Below are 23,728 nucleotides of genomic sequence, written 5' to 3' on the forward strand. Positions count from 1 at the left end.
ATTTTTACAGTGTTTTACTGCAGTAAAGGATCTGAATACTTCACAGAATCCATCTGACTCTGTGATTTATTTGAAAATCTATGTGAGACACAACAGAGTCGACAACATTAACTGAATTTGTTGAGTCTCTGGTTTAAAGTGTGACCACGAAGCTGGTTTCACACTCAGAGATGACATCTGTGTAACATTGTTACAACCAGCTCGCCAGGGGGAAGGGAAGTAACATAAACCCAGGTGTAATGAGGGTAAAGTAAAGCTATTTATTAACAAAAGTAAGTTTTTGATTACAAACAGGCAACTAAGGACTGATGAGTGCTGTAAAACGCAAACAAAAAGAGACTCTAACCTAGAGTTAAAATAGTTACAATATAGGCAAAACAAAACAACAAAAGATCAAGACAATAAAACAATGAACTAATGCAAAGTAATTACAGAAACACACTAACAGCACTCAACAACTTGCAGTGGCTAACAAGTGGCAAAACTAGTGCCTCAGTAAATTTACAGAGTTTGACAGTCACAAAAGAGGCACACGAGCAGAGCCGACAGCTTGCCCCTGGACGCTGGCCTGCTGGCTCTTTATCCTTCCAGGTGGCTCCTGATTGGTGGTTCAGCTCCTCGGCGCAGGTGGAAGGAGTCAGGAAAACCAAACCTCAATCAGCTTCTGCCGCATGGCATCCTGGGAACAGCGTGGCTGAGGCAGACTCCAATACACACACACATCCACATGCAAACACACACACCTAAAGAGAGAGAGGGTAACTTCTCCAAAATACGTAAAGTAAAACATCACTGAACATTATAATATCATCACGTTTTCCCGACCATGAAAACACTCTCAAAGAAGCAAACACACGCTTTCTTTTGCGGTTTTGTTTTTTTCAGCATTTTTTTTATTTTTAGTATAAATATAAATCATCTTTCACAACATCTTGTGTTTCCTTGTTACTGTGCAAAAGTGATGAAAAAGTGAAGCTAAAAACACGGCTGGATAAACTGAAGAAATGCATAGTGGTCGAGCTAAAATTAAGGCTTCTTGTTTCATGAACGACAACATTTCCACAACTTCGTCACAACTGAGGTGAGACTTCTTAAAGTGTCGTGAGGGAGATTCCCTCGATCTGCTCTGCGTTTTAGTGTTTTAACGAGTCAGCTCCAAACACTGACATGAAGGCATGAAGCACCAGAGGGCTGGTTTTGGTGTGAGGCTCAGTAACATCTCTACATTCAGAAAAACACTCCTGCAGATGACATCCAAAACATTTCCAGATCTAGAAAATACATGTTGAAATCCATCAGAAGATCACCCCTGAACCCGGTCTGAGCAGGGGGAACCCGGGTCGCTCAGGTGAGACAGGTACCGTTTGTTTTTTGGTGAAAGGTCGTAAAGTCAGTAGTAACTTTGTTTGTCTTTTCCATCCTTCAGTCTGACGGTTTGATTCTTCCACAGTCTTCCACAAGTTTAGTAGTTTATCCACAAAAAAAAGCAACAATAATCACCGGTCAGTCCGTCGGTCGAACTTCGGATTCTTCTCAGGTTCGTGCGACTCGTCAGTGTTTTTAGCATTTTATCCACAGAAGAAGAATCAGCTGTTCTTACCGGGTCCGGGTTCATCCGCCTGTCCCTGGTCCTCGGGCGTGGTCGGGTTGATCTAAATGGGGCTCAGGGTCTGGCGCTGGTACGCCGTTAACTCCGGGTGCCAAACGTCCACGATGAAGATGAGGCGGTAACTGTCGGCGTCCTGCCAAACCTCGTGCTCGAAGGAGTCGTCGAAGATGAGGACTTTACCCTCCTCCCATTCCCTGCGAGACGGCACATGAAGAAGAACGAGAGGTTAGCAGTGGGTTTTCACGGAGTCCCCGCAGCTGATGAGCTCAGCTGGTTAGCATGTGGCGCTAATAACACTAAGGTTGTGGGTTCAAGTCCTGTGCGGTCCAAACCAGTTCTGATGAAGAGAGAAATGAGGAGAAATAACAAGGAGAGGACGAGAAACCAGATGTGCAGAGATGAGAGGAGAAAGAAATTCGAAGAGGAGTCCAGTACCTGGTCTGGTTGGTGCAGCGGATCCTGCAGCCTTGCTTGGGGATGACGAGTCCGAGGTGCATCCTCAGTCGGCAGTTAGTGGGACCGGTATGAGGCCACACATGAGTTCCTGGCTGCATGACCGAGAACTTGATCTGAACACACACACGCATTAAAAAAACATAAGAAGATTAAAACCAGCCGACATCAGATTATCTTCACCAAAACTGACCGCAGAATCAGATCCGTTGTGCTTCTAAGCAGTCCTGGTTCAGAGGGTAAAAGCCCCCCAGATTTGATTTTAGATTCAAGCTGATCGTTTGAGTTTTTGGATATTTTTAGCATTGAAATCCTTAAAATCTGCGTACGGACACATCTAACAGTCTGCTTCAGTTTTCTCCAGCTGTGAACCACTACAGAAAAATGACGACTCCTGCCGGTTTAACAAAGCGAGGCAACAAACTACCCACAATGCAACACTCTCTTAAACAGCCGGCGTTCTGCTGGTACAAAAGGAACAGTCATACTTGTCTGTTCCTGATGATACTTCTTCAAATGCAAGTTCCAGACAACAAATATGGTTCTTTATTTGGGCTAACACAGTCTGTGTGTGTGTGTGTGTGTGTGTGTGCGCGCGTGCATGTGTGTGCGTGTGTGTGTGCGTGCATGCATGTGTGTGCGTGTGTGTGTGCGTGCATGCATGCATGCATGTGTGTGTGTGTGTGTATACCTGTCCTCTCTTGCAGCCTGTAGCTTCAGGGAACCTCTCCAGCAGTGAGCAGGTTTTTGGGACGCCCTGACAGGAATTTCCAGCTTTTTTCCCTAAAAACAAAAAAAACGCAAAATACAGCTAAACCTCATGAAGGTTGCAGCTAACGATTATTAATATTTATTATCAGTTATTCTTCTGTGTGTACCTTGTTGCCAGAGTGTGTACTGGCCCCACTCTCCTTTCTCTCTCAGATTCTCCTCCTCAGGTACGAACGATCTGGTGTTCTGGTCCATCACAGCCAGAGCCTCGTCCCTGATCGTCCTCCAGTTCCTCTCTAACGTCTAACGGCACACACACGGCTCCAGGTCAACACGTCTTAGAAAACCTGAGCGTACACATGCAAACACACGGCAACGCCTCACCTTGACCAGATTGGTGTATCCCGTCTCTTTAGGCGTCCACCAGGGCTGGGCCTTCAGTCCGTCCACGTTGTACAGAGATCTCTGCCACACTGAGGCAAAATGGCCTCGTTTGTGACCCAACTCATACCAGTGATAGGCCTGGAGAGACAGACAGAGAGAGAGACAGGTTCATACTGGAAACAACTGGCTGTCATGAGGAAACACAGACACAGACGAGTCAGTCATGAGAACATGTAATCATTCCTGATTACATGCTCTCATGACGGTCACGGGTTCGATCCCCGTACGGGCCAGTTCTTTTTGTTCAGTCAGTGCTCACAGAACTCTGGAAAGGTAGACAGAGGAGGATCCGTCAGTCACAGCTCGTAGACAGACATTCAAAGTCGGTCCTTCTCCCACATCCATGACCTCCGTCGCCTCCTCTTGGATGTGTGTTTATAATCTGGCACTTGGTCTCTCTGCACTATGGGACTGTTTTTCACGGGAGAATTTTTTACTCAGGTCCACCAACGGTGTCACAATACTGCAACGATCTACAGACGACGGCAACATGATGAAAGAAATCCATTCCACATGTCAGACCTAAGGGATTCACAAAGTGACACTAAACTAAACTAAACTCCATTATAAACATCAGTTTCTACTCCTCCCACCGAGGTTTGTAAAGGACCAGTGCGGAGGATTTAGTGGCCTCTAGTGGTAAGGTTGCAGAGTGCAAAAAGCTGATTACACCTGGCCTCACCCTCCCTTTCTGGGATGTATGAGAATCTATGATGGCTGCAGATATAAAGAACTCATTCTAAGAGAACACAATTCTTATTTGCAGGTGATTATACACTAATGAAAACATGACCAAGAGTATTATATGTCATTTCTGCCAATAGATCATTTTGATTCCTCCACACTGCTCCTTTAAAAGACATCTCCACTGATTGCTTTCAAGTAAAGTAATTACTGTTCTGCTATTTTTTTTGTAAGTCAAAAAAGCATCTGTGCTTCTATTATTTTGTCCAGGGGGTCTACAATAAAGGAGAAACACCTGAGAGTCTGTTTTTAAGTTTCACCTGAGGTAACTCTGCAAAGTCTGAACGTTTACTATGAAGTTCTCATCAGAGCTCTGACACCACCTTGTGGCCAGAAGACAGTAGTGCAGTTTTTTTTGTTAAAAACTGTTTTCAATGACTCCACATCATTCAGCAGCGGTGATGAATGCACCAGGTACGTAGTCACGACGTGTGTGTTTCTGTGTGTTACTCACACTTTTGTCTCCGACCCTCTGCAGGGCGTCGCCCAGGTGGAAATAGAAACGCCCGTCATCCGTCCCCGGTTCGCCTGACTCCAGACCCTCCTGGAGACACACAGAACAGCATTATTTTCTGATGTGGGGCTGAGGTTAGAAACAGGTTTAGGGGCTAATAAATCTGATCTCTTACAAGTCATTCATTTAAGAAAACTGGTTTCTGTAATCTGGGAGGGGGGTTAGAAAAACCTGATTGTAAACTGGTTTCTTGTGTGCATGTAAATGTACTGAATTAAAGTCCTCACAAGTCTACTTACCCTCAGGTACGGTATACTCTCTGCTATCTTGTTCTCGGACTTCAGGATGAAGCCGTAGTGAACTTTAGCGAAGCCGTTGCCGGGGGAAACTGCCAGGACCTGTAGGTGACGCGATGAGGTCAGACAACCAATCAGCAGCTTCGAGACAGCAGCGTCAACTCCTACAAACTCCCGCCACTCATAAAACATGACAGGACTTGTGTTCGGTAAGGCTAACGGCATACACACACCTCTTCATACACCTTTTTGGCGCCCTTGTTGTCTCCTAGCAACAGATGGGCAACGCCCAGGTCGTTCTTCAGGCCGATGTCTTCCGGAAAGATCTGAGTCATCCTCTCCAGAGTCGCCAGAGATCCACGCATCCGACCTGAGACGCAGGAGAAAACCAAATACGAGTGAATTCAGCTTCTTGTGTTTCAGTTAAAAGATCTGAACCTCAAGTACAACCTGAAAACATCAGCATTATTTTATAATCTCATAAATTATATCACATAGTCAAACATGAGTCTGTAGCCTCCCTGCATGCTACAGAACCTTAACCCAACCGTCTTCTTTGCTCACTTCCTGTACACAGAGGCACCACCATCTTAACGTTAGCTCAGCTGGTCAGCGCGTGATGCTAACGATGCCGAGGCTGCAGGTTCAATTCCTGATTCCAAACAGCTGTTCACTCACTCAACACTGTTGTTACAGGAATCTCGTTGGCGGACTCGCTAATTTAACATGTTGCTCTCATGTCTGAATAAACTGCCATGAACCACATTATGTGACGAGATGCGCGTCTCAATGAGGGTTGTGTAGCTAACGGGGCAAGCAGCAGTGTTCCTGGTGGTGCTTGTAGCAGCTGCGGTGTTAGTATCTGTGTTACCCAGGAACTGCTGTCTCTCAGCTCGTCTCTTCAGTGCCGCTCTCAGGAGGTCAGAGGTCACATCAGGAAGCTCAGCAGCTTCTCTGTAGCTGTTAATGGCTCTCTGCAGCATGTCGTTGCTACGCAGCTTCTCAGCCAGGTCGTCCTCCGCCTGCAACACACACACACTACTGTAACAGCATTTTGATACAGCATCAGTGCAGTACCAATTCACTGTACTGTGCAGCACAGTGCAGCACGGTGCAGCACTGTAACAGCGCCGTGCAGCACCGTGCAGCACCGTGCAGCGCTGTAACAGCACCAGCGCCGTGCAGCGCTGCAACAGCACCGTGCAGCACCGTGCAGCGCCGTGCAGCGCTGCAACAGCACCGTGCAGCACCGTGCAGCACCGTGCAGCGCCGTGCAGCGCCGTGCAGCGCTGCAACAGCACCGTGCAGCACCGTGCAGCGCCGTGCAGTGCTGCAACAGCACCGTGCAGCACCGTGCAGCACCGTGCAGCGCTGTAACAGCACCAGCGCCGTGCAGCGCTGCAACAGCACCGTGCAGCGCCGTACAGCACCCTAACAGCACCGTGCAGCAGTGTAACAGCACCGTGCAGCACTGCAGTACCTGGGCTTTTCCGTAGCGAGCGCGGGGGCGCTGCAACAGCACCGTGCAGCACCGTGCAGCGCCGTGCAGCGCTGCAACAGCACCGTGCAGCACCGTGCAGCGCCGTGCAGCGCTGTAACAGCACCAGCGCCGTGCAGCGCTGCAACAGCACCGTGCAGCGCCGTACAGCACCCTAACAGCACCGTACAGCACCCTAACAGCACTGTGCAGCAGTGTAACAGCACCGTGCAGCGCTGCAGTACCTGGGCTTTTCCGTAGCGAGCGCGGGGGCTCTGTGGATGCAGCAGCACCAGCGCCTCGAACGCTCTTAAGGCCTCCTCCAGCTTACCCTGACCGAGAGAGGACAGATGAATAAATAAGTAAATGAAATAACAAATACATCAGTTATAAACATGCATGTGTCTCATTTCAATTTTAACTAACAGACAACTCTTCCTCACTAATTTCTCTCTAAGGAACGGGAAACTGGACATTTTAAGTGTTGTGTTTGCTGTCTGGAAAGTGATATAAGTAGTAATATAAGATAATAAAAGAAGCTAAATGTACACTGAATGTAGGTGCGTGTGGCAGACAGGCGGCTGTGTCACGTCTTTACCTTCTTGCGAAGCTTTTCTGCAGAGTCAATTTCTGCTTTAATGGTTTTATCAAACTTATTCAACAGTTTTGGTTTCTTCTTCTTCGCTGGAGGAGACAGAAAAAGATGATAGAAGAAAAAAAGAAAGACAACGTCAGAGAATTAAAATGTAAGATGCTGTGAAACTGCAAGAAATCTGTATTGTTCATTTGTTTAAATCAGCGTTTACCTTTTTCTTTGAGCTTCTCTTCGTTCTGTTTCCGTGTTGCTCCTGTGACACATGAGAGGAGGCGTCAATGTCAATGGCTTTATGGCCAGTTAGCTCAGTTGGTTAGAGCGTGGTGCTAATAACACCAAGGTCGCGGGTTCGATCCCCGTACGGGCCATACAGCTTTTGTGTCAACCCTCAACAGTGAAGTCTGGATCCTCGCACGTGAAGCTGTAAAAGCTTCATACGACACCCACAAAAGAACCAGACCAGAACCTTCTGCAGGTCAGAAAACCGGGAATCCAGCTCCACCTCTCTGGGCTTTAGGGTTAGGGTGAGCAGCTGGACTTGGACTAGGCAACGCTCTGCAATGAGAAGCCCATCTATCTAAATCTAGCAATTTAAAGAACTCAGACCACCACTCCTGATTTAAAAACCTCTGATATACAGAAGACTGATATAACTGGAAATAAACTGAAGACTGAAGACGTTTACATCGGACCACAAACTCCGGTGTTCAAATATCTGTGGGTGCACGAGCCAAAACGGCTTTGTAAACTCAGTCATCATGATCTGTGTGGACAAATTATTTGACCTGTTGGGGTTATCAAGCTCCATCACTGCACCCGGCTGTCTTATAGAAGTCGTTGGAGTTGAAAGGTCCCCATAAGTGGTGTCATAGATGTTGTGGGATTGATCCCCGAATGGGCCAAACCTTTTTTTTTTTAAGTCAATACTCACACATATGGCGAAAATTGTGATGGTGAAAAGATGGCACAACTGTCATCTCACTACTGGCCACCAGGAGGTGGTGTTTTACTGCTGCTGGTGGAGGGGCTCTGATGAGAGTTTGTGTGTGCAGCTGCTCGTTATAGCAGTGCTTAAAGGTGAAACCATGTACAGTCACAACTTATGAGCAGCAGTGTGGGTGAACTGGACAGCATCTACATGGCCGGTTAGCTCAGTTGGTTAGAGCGTGGTGCTAATAACGCCAAGGTCGCGGGCTCGATCCCCGTACGGGCCAGTTTTCCAAACTCATAACCATGGGAAGTTCACCTTTCTCTCAATACTCCAGAGTCTGCCTGCCAGCTCTCTGACGGAGGCTTTCTCAGAAGCACCACAGACCGATTTTATTCCTGCGGCCTCCAAACAAGCAAGCCAACCTGCTCTTTGTCCCAAAGACTCAGCACAGAGCCGCCTGCATCTTCTAAACAGTGCTTTTTATTTTAAGAGCATCCTACAAGCTGTGTCCGAGTATCACAACAAAACACATTCAAACTGAGGAGAAAATGAGCCACAACTCCATAAACTTTATTCATCCTTTAATCATCAGCTGATACTGACCGTCACACAACACACAAGTCTCCATCGTTAGCGTCATTAAAAATTAAAAAACAGCTAATAAACGGTTTGTGTGTGCTCACCCTCGGCCTCTGAGCCACTGTCCGGCTCCGGTGGTTCACTCTGTGTATCCACTGGTTCTACTGGTGGTCCTGACTGGTTCTCTGCTTCTACAACTGGATCTGACAGGAGATAAACAATACAGCACGTTTTATGATTTCCAGGACTTGTCCAGAACTTTCCAGAACAAAGTCAGAGCACTTCCAGGACAGAATGTTCTGTCTTACAAGTTAACTGATGCTGTTTTCTGGTTTGTCTCCAAAGTGACTCGTTAACAGTCACTGATGTAAACGGACTTTCCAAAAGACTTTATAAAATTCTTTCTCCAGCTTTCCTCAAGGATTGTTCGGGAAATTCAGATCCTGAATCGAATGTAAAAACTCAGTGAGGAGCTGGATGAAGTGACGGATGGACGGACAAACAGTGCAGTCACTGTAAAGCTACCAAAACCAACTCCATCCAAAAGCAATCCTCTCACTTCAGCAGAGGTGTGTTCAGGAACAGCAGTTTTTTCTAGATTTCCTGAACCGGACTTCAGACCAATGTGAACAATAAACTTCGTACTGTACCTGCTTCCTGTGTGAGTTTGGAGCTCGATAAGTCTTGTCCAGACTCCACTACAGAACAAACAGAAGAACGGTAAATGGATCCATCCAGAAAAAGAAAAAACACATCAAGGCTAACGATTCTGACTGGTGTCACTGTCAGATTCAAGATTCAAGATTCAAGAGTCTTTATTGTCATTGCACATGTCAATGAAATTTTCATTGCAACCCCCATGTTAGGAACAGATGGTAAGAGAGATAAGAAGACTAGAAAGAATAAAATTAAGATAACTCCAATAAAATAAAATAAACCAACATGCAATAAAAATATTCGCAAAGCAATTAAAAATATACCAGAATGAAAATATACTAAGGCAATAAAATATACTAAACAATAAACAATAAAATATGGAAGTGAAATGTGCAAACAGAATAAAATATAACATGCGGAATTAAACAAATAAATGTTCTTGCTTTCTATCCAACAGTTAAATTAGAAAATCAATGTCACAATCTGTCTGTATGATCAATATGAAGCTACTGCCATTGGCTGGTTAGCTTAGCTTAGCATAAAGACTGGAAACAGGGGGAAACAGCTAGCCTGGCTTCGTCCGAAGGCAACACTCATGTTAGCCAAGCCAAGCCAATTCTCCGTGCAAATGAGCCTATTTCACAGACGTCGAACTCTTCATCGACTGAACAGAAGAGCAAACAAGAAGCAAGAAACAAGACAGCACATCAAACTGAGCCACATCGTGACGCTGTGTTTGACTCACCCACGCTCTCCTCTGGCAGCGGCTCCTCCACCAGAACTGCAACACATAGAAAACACCGTCAGCAGTTCACTGTTTACCTGCAGCTTTACTGCCGCTGTTGGTACCAAACACACCAACACTGAAACGTCTGATCCGTGACGTCGGCGTCACTGCGTCTTTACTGTGCAGTCCCTACGTCAGATTCTGCTGCTGTCACTTCTGTCTCGACTGCTTCTGCGGCTAACAGATCACACGTCGCCCTACGGCTGCACGTCTCACCTCCAGTTGTGTCTATGGCGTCAGCCCGATCCTCTGAAATGAAGAGAAGAAAGACACAACCATCAGCACAGCGGCAGCCGTTTCTAATGACAACCGCGAGCGAGCAGTAAAAGCAGAGGACGGAGAAGACGAGACTTCACCCACCGTAGGGACGTGCGCTGTCTCGAGGATCATCTGTAACACACACACGTAGATGTCTGTCATAGTTTATCACGCACTCGTAACAGTTTATATATATAAGTTTGCATCTGAAAAGCATTTGTTAGACAGATTCTGACGCTCGTGAACAACCCTGATTCTGAAACAGTCTGAACTCTGAAACTAAACGAAACCAGAATCAATCATTTCCAAACCAACAGTTTCCTGAAGTGTTCCTGAGTCCAGGTATTAATCTCTTCATCCAATCACGTGTTGACAAAGTGTTGACCCTCGCTCCATCCTCGCTGTGAACCACTGAGCCTTTCAATCATGATGCTATCACCTGTTACCAATCAGCCTGTTTACCTGTGGAATGATCCAAACAGGTGTTTTTGGAGCGTTCCACATCTTTCCCAGTCTTTAGTTGCTCCTGTCACAACTGGTTTGAAACGTGTTGCTGCATCAGATTCAGAATCAGCAGATATTTACAGAAATCAATGAAGCTGATGAGCTCAGACAGTAAATATATTGACTTTGTGCTGTTTTAGTTATGTTTTACACAGCGTCACATCTTTGGAGTCAGGGTTGTGATAATATTGTGTGTCGGAGAGACACTGCAGACCTCGTGCAAAGTAATTATTCCTTTTTTCTGAATTTATGTGACAGTTTCTCACCCTGTAAGTCTCATCATGCTGTGTGAACCGGCTCAATTATTGATCTTTTACCATCATCTTTATGATCATTAGAGGTTAGAAGACTTTGTTTAACTGACCTGGCACAAAGTCATCTTCCACCACTGGAGGGAGAGGAACAGCAGCTGGAGATACCGAAACACACAGGTTAACACACACACACACACACACAGAGTAATGTAATCAGATGGGTGTGACAGTCATAGTTAGTCCTGCAGCAGATAAACAGGATGTTTCTGTTACTGAACATCAGGTGATGCAGACAGAGAGGAAACGTGAAGCGTTGTATGTCCCTTCAGCGTCAGCCTGGGCAAGCAAGTCTCAAAATTTTACAGCAAGGCGAGCTTTAACAACAGCTGATTAAAAATGATCAATAATTACTGACGTTGAAACAAAAACTGCTGATTGGCCAAGCCTTGATTCAACATGCAAACACGCCGTGCAGCATCCGCTAAGCAGAGCACGGTGACTGCAGGACCAACCTTGGATTTCAGACTCCACATCCTGAGATCTAGAGACTGGATCGGACACAGACAGGTAATAACCGTGTTACCTTCATGACATCAACATGCCGGCTGATCACACAGGTGGATCACAGTGAAGGCAGGCGGCAGGTAACATTCAGACATCACAGGCAGATTATTCAGCAGAGAAAAACACAGATGCAATGAAAGAGTGTCTGATATACACACAATATGGCCAAAAGTATGTGGACACCCAAACATCAGTCTGCTGCTATAACAGCCTTCTGTTTGGCTTCAGTCCGGCAGACGTTGAATCTGCTGGAAGGATCTGGATCACACTGATCCCAAAGATGCTGGATGGAGCAGCTTTGTGCATGGAGGACTGCGTGCTGTGGCATTAAGATTTCCCTTGACGGCCACTGGAGGAACACGGCTGAGACCAGACCCAAACCAAAAGGACACTGAAGCGTGTGAGCAGGGGTGTCCACAGAGTTTTGGCCATGTAGTCTAGCAGACACTCACGCAAACAACAAGCAAATGACCCGAAGCACAAAAAGGGGGGAGAAAGGAGCATTCGAACATCACGGCCGCTCACGCTGCTGCAGCATCTAAAACACAGTTCAGCTGCTGCTCTGACGTCTCACCAGAGGGAACCGGTTCAGGTGTTCCGCTCTCCTGTGACTGTGTCGATGAATACAGACGCAAAGAAAAGAGCTTCTCCACTCACGTCATACGTACCTCCATCATCACGGTGGACAGGTGAGCCGCCGCTCTCTGAAACTGATACATAAAACTGACAGAGTGAATTCAAGAAATCGGCCACTACAGCTGAAACTGAATATCTATAAATGAATACATTAATGATTCATTGACATTAAAATGCTAAAAGACATCGATGAATTGATCCTGATCACATTATGATTCCCTGTCTGATTCACTGCTGGGTGGTAAAGTATTTTTACTACATTATATTTTAGCAGCATTAATTGAGTTTTATTATTTAACTGAACAAAAGCAAAAAATACTGTACGTCTAATTGGCCGGGGTGTACATCATGATTTACAGTCTACACCACACACACCTGATGCAGTCTCCTCAGGTGGTGTTCTGGCCTCTGTTGGCTGCGCCCCCTGAGGCTCTGAAGCTTGACGATTGGTTGCTTCGACCACAGGCTCGGAGGTTTCTTTTGTTTCAAAGCAGGAAGGATGAGGGTCACCATGCCGACAGGACACAGGTGGGATATTTGCATTAAAGCTTTAAATCAAATGACTCGGTGCATCGTTCATAACTTGTAAATTTGTCCTCAAGTTTTAATAAGCAGGCTTGTAACCTTGTAAACTTATCAATTAGCTGATTACACCAAAGCCTCGGTTTTTGAGGATGTTGTGTTCATGAACTATTTGAGTGATGAATTGTGGGCGGGGGTAGTCTCAATCCTCAGCTTCTTCTGTTCACCTGCTGAAGTGTCCTTGAGCCAGACATTGAACCCCAACTGGTCCCAGTGGTTAGGTGTGCACCTCGCATGGCAGCTCTGCCACCGTTGGTGTGCGAGGGGGGGCGAATTGTGGGTGGCTTCATAAAAAAACACGACATGAATGCTTTCAATCATCCAAACTGCTGGATCTCCATACTGATCTACAGGAGAGACTGGGTGTACTGGGCGGCTGCTGCTGTGAAAGCAGGGTGGAGCACTCTTTTGTTGCTATAACACAGTTTTTGGTCTTGTCTGACGCAGACCTGGGATCAGTTACATTCAGCAGAGGTCAGGTGAGGCAGACACGCCCTCAGGTCTGAACTCAGAGGTGGGAATGAGGTGAAACACCTTCTGGGTGGTGTCTCAGGTATCAGGTCAGTGTCAGCTCGTTTGTCTGGGAGACAACACACAGAGCCAGAGGAGCACTGTCACTGTGTGTGTGTGTGTGTGTGTGTGTGTGTGTGTGTGTGTGTGCGCGCGCGCTCACCTGCTTTCTGCTCAGGTGAATCTCCCACATGTGGCGTCTCTGGCTCTTTCAGGCCTGTTCAGTGTTAGAAGTTGAAGTGCAGAAATGAGACAGTGCCACAGATCAGAGTCACTGAGTGCAGCTTTAATAATGTTCTTTATCAGCAGGTCTGCTGGAGTTCGGGTATAAAGCAAAATAAAATGTAAAGTAATTACCGTACTTTCTGGACTATAAGCCGCTACTTTTTTCATAGGTTTTGAACCATGCGGCTCATACAAAGGTACGGCTATTCTGTGGATTTTTCTTCCACCACTAGGGGCGCTCTAACTAGAATTAGAATCAAAACTAGGACAAAATAAATGCAAAGAAAAATACGCTACTTCCAACTACCAACGCGTTCAGAGAGGCTGGACTGCTACGCGAAGAGAGCGGCGCACCTTCAGAGCCAACCTCACCGGAGGATGACAGTGACACGGAGAGCGAGACTGATGGAGACAGATGTGACGAAGAGCTGCTGAGTCTGTTCAACTCCGACACTGAAGAAGACGACTTCGTGGGTTTCAGCGAAGATGGTTAAAGTGACGTGATTTCTAACACACACAGGGGAAATGAAGATAAATAAATACGGGTTATTTTCTCTTGGTTCTGTCCCGTTTTAATCAGCAAAGTTGCTGCCATGTCAAAAGACACTGTTAGGAAAGGATCTATTTAGGTACATACATGTACATTTACAGTTCAGAATCGTTCTGTACATGTAGTAAATATCTAATCTAACAACATCAATATCTGCGGCTTGCATATCTTTTTTTTTTTAGTAGAGCGGATGCGGCTTGTATATCATTTTTAAATTATTTTTTAAAAATAGAGCGGATGAGGCTTATATGCAGATGCGGTTTATAGTCCAGAAAATACGATAAATATACCAAACTGCATCTATGTTAAACTGAGCTTTTTCCCAAGTATCTGATCTAAGAACACGAAATGAAGCCTGAAGGGAAATCCTCCGACGTCTGTCACTGAGCACATTTACTCGAGTACTTGTGGTACTATTTTCTGCAACTTGATACTTCTACATGCCTACAATTCAGTGGCAAACTGGTACTTTTTACTTGACAGCTTTAGTTACTTTGCAGATTCAGATTGGTAGTACAAAGTTACATACATACATACATTGTGATGTATAATTATGGATAAAGATAAAACTTTATTGATCCCTTGGTGACATTCACAGCTAACCAGCAGTAAACATAGTAAAACGTAACTTTATCAGCTGCAACATTAAAAAAGATGTACAAATTACTGCATCAGCAACTCAAATTCAATAATATATATTATTCTGAAATGGATATACCCATACTACATATGAGTACTTTTACTACTACTACTTTAAATACAGTTAACCCACACACCCACAGAGCTCTGTAACATAACAGGATTTTATCACAGATGACCAGATAGACATAAAAACAGCATGACATGCCAGAAATATTGCTAACTGATGTGGGTTTACAGCTACGTGTAACGGTGCCCTGAAGAAAATTCAACAATCAATTCATCAACCAAACACTTTCTATTATATTTCACGTTGGAAAACAAACTTCAAACGCCACAGAGCCAGCGGCGAGGAGGCCAGGAGTCACAGAACTCTGGTGATATTGTTTGGGAAGGAAACGAGACGATAAGAGCAGGGCAGAGAGTGTGAGAGCGAACAGAGGAGGAAGCTGTGGAGGAGAAAGATAGTCCTGAATAGAGGAGGGAGGATGTGACGTTCGTTACTCACTCAGTGGCTCTTTAAAGAGCGACACCAAGAAGGAAGACAAACATACCTCGATTTGAAAACCACAATTTATTTATCAAAGTCTCACATTTTGAGGAAAAGAGAGTCGGTGCAATGTACAGCAAGAAAACTGTGATCAAGCCTCGGATAGAAACTGCTGCAACCAAGCCAGTATGATGCTAACAGCTACGATGAGCCGAACATGTTAGTCTCTGCGCTGCGGTTAAAGGATAACTTTGGTTTTTTACAACCTGGACCTTATTTGTAGCATTAAATACGACCATTTACTCACCCAGACAACTTTGGTGGCATTTGGAGTCGTTTTGAAGAAATTAGCCCCAGAGGAGCGGCGCGTATATCAGTATAATGCGAGTACTCAGGGCCTCCATGCGCAGCCTCTATATAACGCATAATCTGCAGAGACTCGTTCATATTCCAATATTTAGTTATGATATGCTGGTGCTATTCCCCTCTGAGCCGGCGGTCGGCTAGTTTAGCTGTAGTTTGGCACAGCTATGGTTCTTTATTGCGTATTCGTAGCCGACCACCGCAGAGTCAGCCGTGTTGTGGCTGGCTGCTTCGGTAATGACATCATCCACGTCAGAGGTAGTTGTCTAGAGACGCCGGATGTTGATAACATGCCACCAGGGGCTCAGAGGGGAATAGCACCAGCATATCATAACTAAATATTGGAATATGAACGAGTTTCTGCAGATTATGCGTTATATAGAGGCTGCGCATGGATGCCCCGAGTACTCGCATTATACGGATATACGCGCCGCTCCTCTGGGGCTAATTTCTTCAAAACGACTCCAAATGCCACCAAAGTTGTCTGGGGGAGTAAATGGTCGTATTTAATGCTACAAATAAGGTCCAGGTTGTAAAAAAACAAAGTTATCCTTTAAACATGTATGTAAAGTTACTACATGTCTCTACAGCACAGATCAGCTGTTTGGAGTGAACTTTTCCCCTCACATTAAATGATGCTCATAACCTCGGTAACGTCATCAAATTAAACAGTGGAGGTACCAAACATTCCCGTGCACAAAGAGCGATCATATCGCACAGAAATAAAGAAAAAAAAACAACATGAAAACACAAGGCAACAGATGAAGCTGAGCAAAAACTCACAGCACAGCTCAAAGTTTATTCCTCCATCCTTTTCAACACTGATGAGGTTTTAAATAACACACTGGAGCCTGTTTGAATACAGTGAAGTCTAAACACATGAGCCCGGACAATAAAATGACAGCGATATGCACGGCTGATTAAGAAAGTTCGAGAGTTTACCACATGACCAGAGCTGTGAAGAGATAAGTAACTGTCCGAGTGTTTAATGTCGACACATGAACTGACCCTAAACAGAGCGCTGACGGAGCGACAGGTACATTCGGCCCTGCAGGTTCAGACGGTATCACAGGCCACAGACTGAAGGGAACACATGAACACAACAGACCTTTAACGGTCAATGCTCTTTAATTATATTATTATATTGGATCAGTACAGATCAGTCACTTTATTCTGTCCCTTCAAACTTCATTCTGTCTGTTTTGATCTGAGTTTCCAAACGTCTCACATTCAGACTTCACTAAATGCAGCGCTGCACAGCTGAATCTTCTGCTTCTCAACGTTTAAATGTTCTCTTCACCAAAATAAAACTCACAGCTAAAACGTTTTTCTACGGTTTCATCAACTCAACACGCAAACTGAAGCAAGACGCTTCTAACAGACGAACAGCAAAGAGGTTGTTGCCTGTGGGAATCATCCCTTTTTCCTGCCTGATACATTTCAGAGTTTCCCAGATTTATCTCCGTGTTTACAGGTCAACACACCGCAGTAAGAACGGCGATCGCCACTGACACGAGCGGCCCGTCCTCACCACAGACCGCACAGGTCGTCTGAGCCAGCAGGCTGATAAGAGCAGACAGACTTTATTAATAATGGCCGTATTTAGTTTTATCGTTGCGTGGCGACCTCTAGTGGTCGTCGTAATTTTGACGGGAGCAAAGGAGGAAGTGTGAGTCACTGTTGACTTATTTTAACTTACGTAATGTACTTAAACGTGACAACGAAGGTCCGGCACGCCGATCGCTGCTACTCTCCGATCGACCGACTCGTTTTGGTACGAGGACGTGTTGGATATGAACGGTGGGATGTTTTTATCCATGATTAGCGAGGGCCGTTAGCCCATCTTATCAGGTAGCTAAACTAGCTAAACACAGCTGTCGTTGAAAATACCCAAATTGCATTATTAAGTTTACTCAGGATGCTGTTTACAGTTAGCAGGATGGCGCCCTGTGAGGGACAAATAATGCTAAATTAAAGGCGGTGCCTCGTTAAGGCCCACGCTGAGAAGATTATTTACTTCACAGCAAATATTGTAGTTGACCAAAGCAGGAAAAACTTCTGTTGTGACGTTGAGCGGCAAACATACCATCCCCAAAAACCTCCTTTAATCCACCTCCTTACTGTGAGAGAAGGGTTCACTCCACCCCCTCCCATGCTTCCTTTAACCCAGCAGCCAATCAGAGTCCTAGCACCGTTTGTGAGAGAGTAGCTCGGCATCATTTTTTCTTCTCCTCCACCACGCTCCTCTCTCTCCTGACCGCCGACACACCCCCCCTCTCCGCTGCTGCCGGGGCTTTCGGCTGCGAGGCGTTCGGCTTCCTCTCGAGAGTCTTCTTCGTGTCTACCTCCGCAGCCAAGTGTTCCCCCTCTCTCCGCCTCTCCGCCTCCATCTTGTCCTGACCGGCGTTTTCTCTGGCGAGCCTCTGCCGCTCCATCAGCTCCTTCTCTCGAGCTGTCTTCTCCTTGTCGGCCCGCCGGCGCTCAGACGTCTCCCTCGCTGCTCTCTCTTTCTCTACCCTCACCTGTTCCGCTCTTTCCTTCTCCCGGGTGATTCTCTCTCTCTCCTGCGCCATTCGTTCTTTCTCCATCCTCTCCCTCTCCTCTCTCGCTGCCCTTTCCTTCTCCAGTCTCTCTTTTTCTGCTTTTTCTTTCTCTAATCTCTCCTTCTCCTGAGCGATTCTTGCCCTTTCCCTGGCGATGCGCTCCCTCTCTTCCTTCTCTCTGGCTGCTCTCTCCATCCTTTCCTTCTCTCTGGCTAGTCTTTCCTTTTCTGCTCTCTCTTTCTCCCTGGCGATTCTTTCTTTTTCTTGCTTTTCTTTTTCTGCTCTTTCTTTGGCCATTCGCTCCTTTTCAGCCCTCTCTCGCTCCATCCTCTCCCTCTCAACTCTCTCTCTTTCCTTAGCAACACGTTCCTTCTCCAGTCTCTCTCTCTCGAGTCTTTCCCTTTCCTTGGCGATGCGTTCCTTCTCCAGCTTTTCTTTTTCTGCTCTCTCTCTGGCGATCCGCTCTTTTTCTGCTCTCTCTCTGGCGATCCGCTCTTTTTCTGCTCTCTCTCTGGCGATCCGCTCTTTTTCTGCTCTCTCTCTGGCGATCCGCTCTTTTTCTGCTCTTTCTCTGGCGATCCGCTCTCTCTCCTTTGCAATGCGTTCCCTCTCCAGCTTTTCTTTTTCCGCTTTCTCTCTGGCAATCCTTTCCTTCTCAAGTCTCTCCTTCTCTAATCGTTCCTTCTCTGCCTTCTCTCTCTCCATTCTCTCCTTCTCTCTGGCTATTCTTTCTCTTTCTTTTGCGATGCGCTCCTTCTCAGCCCTCTCTCTTTCCAGTCTTTCTTTCTCTTTTTGTTCCCTCTCCGCCTTTTCCTTGGCTGCCCTCTCTTGTTCCCTGGCCAGGCGCTCTCTCTCCATCTTTTCCTTCTCCGCCCTCTCTCGCTCTCTCTCCTCTTTGGCCAATCTCTCCATCTCTTGTCTCTCTTTTTCTGCCTTCTCTCGAGCCAATCTCTCTTTCTCTGCTTTCTCCTTTGCTTCCCTCGCCAGCCTCTCCTTCTCCACCTTCTCTCTTTCCTTCCTTTCCTTCTCCACCTTCTCTCTTTCCAGCCTTTCCTTCTCCATCCTCTCCTTCTCAGCCTTCTCTCTCTCTATTCTCTCATTCTCCGCTTTCTCCCTCTCCATCCTCTCCTTCTCTATCTTCTCCATCCTCTCCTTCTCAGCCTTCTCTCTCTCCATCCTCTCCTTCTCCACCCTCTCCCTCTCCATCCTCTCCCTCTCTATCTTCTCCATCCTCTCCCTCTCCATCCTCTCCTTCTCTATCTTCTCCATCCTCTCCTTCTCAGCCTTCTCTCTCTCCATCCTCTCCTTCTCCACCCTCTCCCTCTCCATCCTCTCCTTCTCTATCTTCTCCATCCTCTCCCTCTCCATCCTCTCCTTCTCTATCTTCTCCATCCTCTCCTTCTCCATCCTCTCGTTCTCAGCCCTCTCTGCCTCACTCTTCCTCAGCTGTTCTTGGGCAGCCTCCAGTGTCCTCATCTTCAGCACCCAGGCGGCCTCCCTCTCCTCCTCCTCTTCAGCGAGGAAGGCCCTGATCTCGGCCACGGCGATGCGAGCGATCCTCTTGGCCTCCATCTTCTCGTGGATCATCCTCAGCTCCTCTCTGAGGGCGGAGCGCAGCCTGGAGCCTCGGACAGGGCGGTCTGAGGTTTGGATTGAAGGATCGTGGATCATCACGTGAACCGAACATCTACACTGACTTGTTAACGTGGTAACACACGGCAACCGGTGAGGTGTTAGAAATGGATGTGACATCATTGTCAGGGGGCATGACATCATCACGTATCACATGGTCTGTTCTGTTACAGCACACCAAAGAGCGACGTCGTTAAGTGAATTAAGTTGATCAATCAAAAAACAAATGTTGTTAGAATCATTCAGGAAACAAATAAAGCTAAATTTGACTGGAACAGCTAATATTATTGATATATGCTTAAATATTATCATTGATCAAAACTGTCACCTGTAACTTTTTCTGTCAATCAACTTATTAATTAAACTGATTAATTTAGAAATAGGTAACAGTGCTGAGCAATATGGAGAAACTCCTCTAGCTGGTTATGTGTGTAGCACACTGCATGTGTAATACACAGTGTAGTACATGTGTAATACACAGTGTAGTACATGTGTAGTACACAGTGTAGTACATGTGCAAAGATCCCCTTTTTGACTAATTCAGCAATAAATGCCTGATCAATCAATCTACTTCTTTACTGCTGAAAAAAAATTAAATCATATGCCAATCCTATATATTAAACAGTCCGTCTCATTGACATTGACCTCAATGGTCTAATATGTACAGATATAAACAAGTTGTTTCACAGAGGATACTGTAATATTGTCCAACTCTACAAGTTCAAAGTCTTATCTAAAATCAATTATTTATGGATTTATGGGTGAAGGATTTAAGCCAGTAATGGTAAAACACAACTTATCTATCTTGTCATATAAAACAAATTAGAGATTTCTAATCACATCTCTGGACTTGAAGCCGTTAAGCAGAATCCATGCCTTAGAATATAAAGACAGGTGCGTATCTGAGACGTGCAGGCGGCAGGTTTAAGTACCTCTGGCTGTGTTGTTTCCGGCAGCTGTCTCTGCTAACACAGAGGAGAACAAACAGCCTGTCAGCTCAGATTCATCTCTACACAGCGTTCAACAGCTCAGCGGTAACAAAGAGCTCCAGCTAGATATCAGATACTGGATATTTATCTCCAGTCAGATGGACCTGACAGAGGATTAATCGTACAGTAGGTACAAACTAACTCAAAGACAGTACGTCACACACAAGCCCACAGACGGCGATCAGGACTACCTTTTGGGAGTTTTATCTCTTGATCAGTGGCCTCTAACGTCTCGTCTTCTAGGGTGACACACACATCAAATTCATTGATACTGAAGGTCATCATGCTGAAAATAAAGCTCAAATCATCACACCACGCACAGCACACTGCTCCCACGACACACTCGGCAGCATCCAACAAGAGGCCTTCACGTAGTGACTTCCTGGCGGCCAGGTGAGCTGCACCTGCAACAGGTCTACAGTCTACTGAACCAGTTCCACAGATTTGTAATGTTCAACCAAGGTGTTTGTAATGTCATATCTCAATGGCAAGGTTTGCTGTAATAGAGGAAAGTCTCTGTAAATTCTATTGAGAAATTAATAATTAATAAAGAGTTAAAATTACTGTAAACCAATATGGCCATGTCTACTATAACCAGAGATATTAAAAGGACAGATACATCAGTAGAAGCAGAAAAGTCTCTTCTGGATGACAAATCATATTCCCCCAACCCGCCTGACCCCGAAGAATGGAAATAATGGATGGAACTGACTTACTGATAACTGATGCATCTGTTGACTCATCATGCAGGCTGCTAAACCACCTGATGAGCCACTGAGGCCCATGGAAGAACTGAACCACCTGATGTTATCTAATGCTAAGCTAAACACTGTACCCAAATATCGCTGCAAATGCCTGCTCATCATCGTCACTCTGCATCGTCATCCAGCGACGGTCGCTTTAATATGACATTACATACAGCAGAAGACTTCACACTTTCGATGTTTCCAAGGCAACAAGCATCATCACACTCAAAGTGGCAGGCTGTCAACACAGAAGTAAGAGACCTGAACAGTGTGCAGCTAGTTTAGATTTATGACTGGGGTGGTGAGGGAACAATCCAAAAACCTGACCAACAACACGGCAAATGAAAATAAAGTTTGTAAAGAAATCCATATTCTAAGGTTCTTTCTGCCTGGTTAAAATGCACTTTTAGAAACTGAATCAGTGTGATGTTTCAGTATCACACATGCTTTCAGACTGAGTGCAGGTAGGAGCTGAAGGTTAATGCCTCACTCCACCATTCAGTTACTCAGGGTCAAACAGAGTCGTGCAGTAACAGCAGAAACTGGAGCAGTACCTTTACTTTCACCTTTCTTCTTCACCTCTTTCTTGTCCTCTACAAGGTTTGGAAACAGACAGATGTGTCAGGAGAGCTGAGTGTCAGTGGGGGGGGTTGGCACACACAAACGTTTTGTACTGTACCTTTTCTCAGCCTGTCTCTCCTGAGAGCAGGACCTCTTAACTTCTTTTCATCTGAACAAACAGACAGCAGAGGAAGTTCATGAAACCACGTCATTCTGGCATTTTACTGTGAAAGGTGAACCAGTCAGACGCCACGTGAAATTACATGGATCCATTTAAAATACGAAGAATCAAAGCTTGAGTTTTTCAAAGTTTGTCTAAATGGTTGTTCGTAGCCGAGGTAGCCTAGGTTACCGGCTAATCATGCCAGTGACAAACAAACATGTGTACAGACAGCAGACTAACAATGGCTCCAGTGTATTCAGACGTCCCGTGCGCGTGAGCCATTGCGCTCAGTGAGACGACTGGCTCTGCTAAATGGAAGTCAATGTGAATGACGTGTCTGGAATATGGCTGGACAGCAGAGAAGAAGTACACAACAACGGGTCTCCATTAGAATCCACTGTAGCTGCTAGCTGCGGCACAAGGAAGCACAAGACAAAGTGCTGTACGAGGTGAGCTTGATTCTTAACAGGAAACACCTTGTGTGTTCGGACAGGCGGTGTACCAGGTGACTGAATGAGTTTCACGTCTTTTCATCCGTCTGTTATCAGGAGCTAAATACAAACACATTCAATAAAACTCTAAACGCAGCTGCACTGCCTTTTATATCATTACAACAAACTGTTGGCCTTTAAGTTGCATTATACCTGTACACAAAACATCACTGTATGCGTCAGGGTTAACTCCATTACACACTTGCAGAAGATCCAGAATATCATTGTGAACTTGAGTATTAACACATAAATAATGCTAAGACACCAACATGATCGAAGAGGGTAACAGACGACAGATCAGGCTGCCAACTGCACAGTACATCACATTTCAAAGATCTACAAACAGAGAGCACAATATAATCCATTAATGTGACTATTCATGGTTTACAGGCACAGAAGTGTAAGCACTGTTAATATAAAGTGAGTCATATTAATATTACAGAACATGAGTCAGAACCAGCAGAATATAACGAGCGCCGTCGCATCGTCCGAATCTATTATCGTCATCATCTTCAACTCACCAGCATGTCCTCATCATCATCATCATCATCATCATCATCAAATACAACTACGGACAGTTAACCACCAGCAAAATAACTTGATTCAATTAAGCAACTGGACTGTTTAAATGAAGCAGGGTTTCCACCTGAGGCCGTTTGTCTCAGTTGTACGGCGCAGACTGAGGCCATGCGGAGCCGACGGGTGATGAAATGTCACTTTGAACCGTTTAATTTGAGAGCATCCACGTCAGACCACGTAATTTACTCAGCTTGAGAAAAGGGCAGGTGATGCATGATTTTTCTGCTCTATGCTCATGTGCATCTTATTTTGTTACAGATTGAAGTTTATATCTTGTGTAAAAAAATGTTTATACGGAGGAAAATAAAAAAAAAGATTTCACAACAGACAGCATCATCACCTGAAGGTAACACAAGTTATGGCAAAACATACATGAATTAAGTAAGAATAAGTCCAGGGACTGAATGTTCACTGCAATCTGATGTATTTCACGTTGAGATATGGAAGGAAGGAAATCTAAAAACTGATGGATAATTTGTAAAATGGTCAACGCAGGTGTAAAATACACACATAGTTTGTCTTGAGCCAAAGGTTATGGTGCCATAAGGTGTTTTTCAGTGTGCAGGAATGTGTTTTTTTCACTTTTCATTGAATTAAATAAATTATTGGGTTGAAGTTGAACGATCAAATGAACCAAAAAGCAATAAATTTAACTGCATTCTTTCATTCAGACCAGTGTTTCAGGACCACCACCCTGTTGAGTTTTTAGGTG

At 45.3% G+C, this 23,728-nt stretch overlaps 1 protein-coding gene and 2 non-coding genes across 5 annotated transcripts in view; 2 read left to right on the top strand and 1 right to left on the bottom strand.

Moving 5' to 3' along the window:
• Window positions 1–882: 882 nt before the first annotated feature.
• The window catches only part of unm_hu7910 (un-named hu7910), a 35,801-nt gene continuing 12,955 nt past the window's right edge, over window positions 883–23,728 (bottom strand). For 2 of the 3 annotated variants that reach the window (XM_041960980.1, XM_041960982.1), the window contains 22 exons: window positions 13,209–13,262; window positions 12,329–12,430; window positions 11,986–12,027; window positions 11,266–11,301; window positions 10,864–10,908; window positions 10,098–10,127; window positions 9,954–9,986; window positions 9,696–9,731; window positions 8,944–8,991; window positions 8,398–8,496; window positions 6,995–7,036; window positions 6,787–6,872; window positions 6,434–6,520; window positions 5,583–5,733; window positions 4,945–5,081; window positions 4,715–4,813; window positions 4,416–4,505; window positions 3,158–3,295; window positions 2,941–3,076; window positions 2,754–2,845; window positions 2,045–2,178; window positions 883–1,803 (listed from right to left, as the gene is read on the bottom strand). In XM_041960980.1, coding sequence (XP_041816914.1) covers window positions 1,653–1,803; window positions 2,045–2,178; window positions 2,754–2,845; window positions 2,941–3,076; window positions 3,158–3,295; window positions 4,416–4,505; window positions 4,715–4,813; window positions 4,945–5,081; window positions 5,583–5,733; window positions 6,434–6,520; window positions 6,787–6,872; window positions 6,995–7,036; window positions 8,398–8,496; window positions 8,944–8,991; window positions 9,696–9,731; window positions 9,954–9,986; window positions 10,098–10,127; window positions 10,864–10,908; window positions 11,266–11,301; window positions 11,986–12,027; window positions 12,329–12,430; window positions 13,209–13,262 — 1,868 coding nt within the window. In that variant the 3' untranslated portion in view covers window positions 883–1,652. The remainder of the gene's footprint in view (window positions 1,804–2,044; window positions 2,179–2,753; window positions 2,846–2,940; window positions 3,077–3,157; window positions 3,296–4,415; window positions 4,506–4,714; window positions 4,814–4,944; window positions 5,082–5,582; window positions 5,734–6,433; window positions 6,521–6,786; window positions 6,873–6,994; window positions 7,037–8,397; window positions 8,497–8,943; window positions 8,992–9,695; window positions 9,732–9,953; window positions 9,987–10,097; window positions 10,128–10,863; window positions 10,909–11,265; window positions 11,302–11,985; window positions 12,028–12,328; window positions 12,431–13,208; window positions 13,263–23,728) is intronic. The other variant, XM_041960981.1, reaches the window with a different exon arrangement.
• On the top strand, window positions 7,078–7,151 carry trnai-aau. Its single transcript has one exon. It is a non-coding gene; the product is annotated as a tRNA-Ile (tRNA).
• Window positions 7,924–7,997, top strand: trnai-aau. Its single transcript has one exon. It is a non-coding gene; the product is annotated as a tRNA-Ile (tRNA).

This window comes from Chelmon rostratus, chromosome 20 (assembly GCF_017976325.1).
Source record: "Chelmon rostratus isolate fCheRos1 chromosome 20, fCheRos1.pri, whole genome shotgun sequence".
NCBI lineage: Eukaryota > Metazoa > Chordata > Actinopteri > Chaetodontiformes > Chaetodontidae > Chelmon > Chelmon rostratus.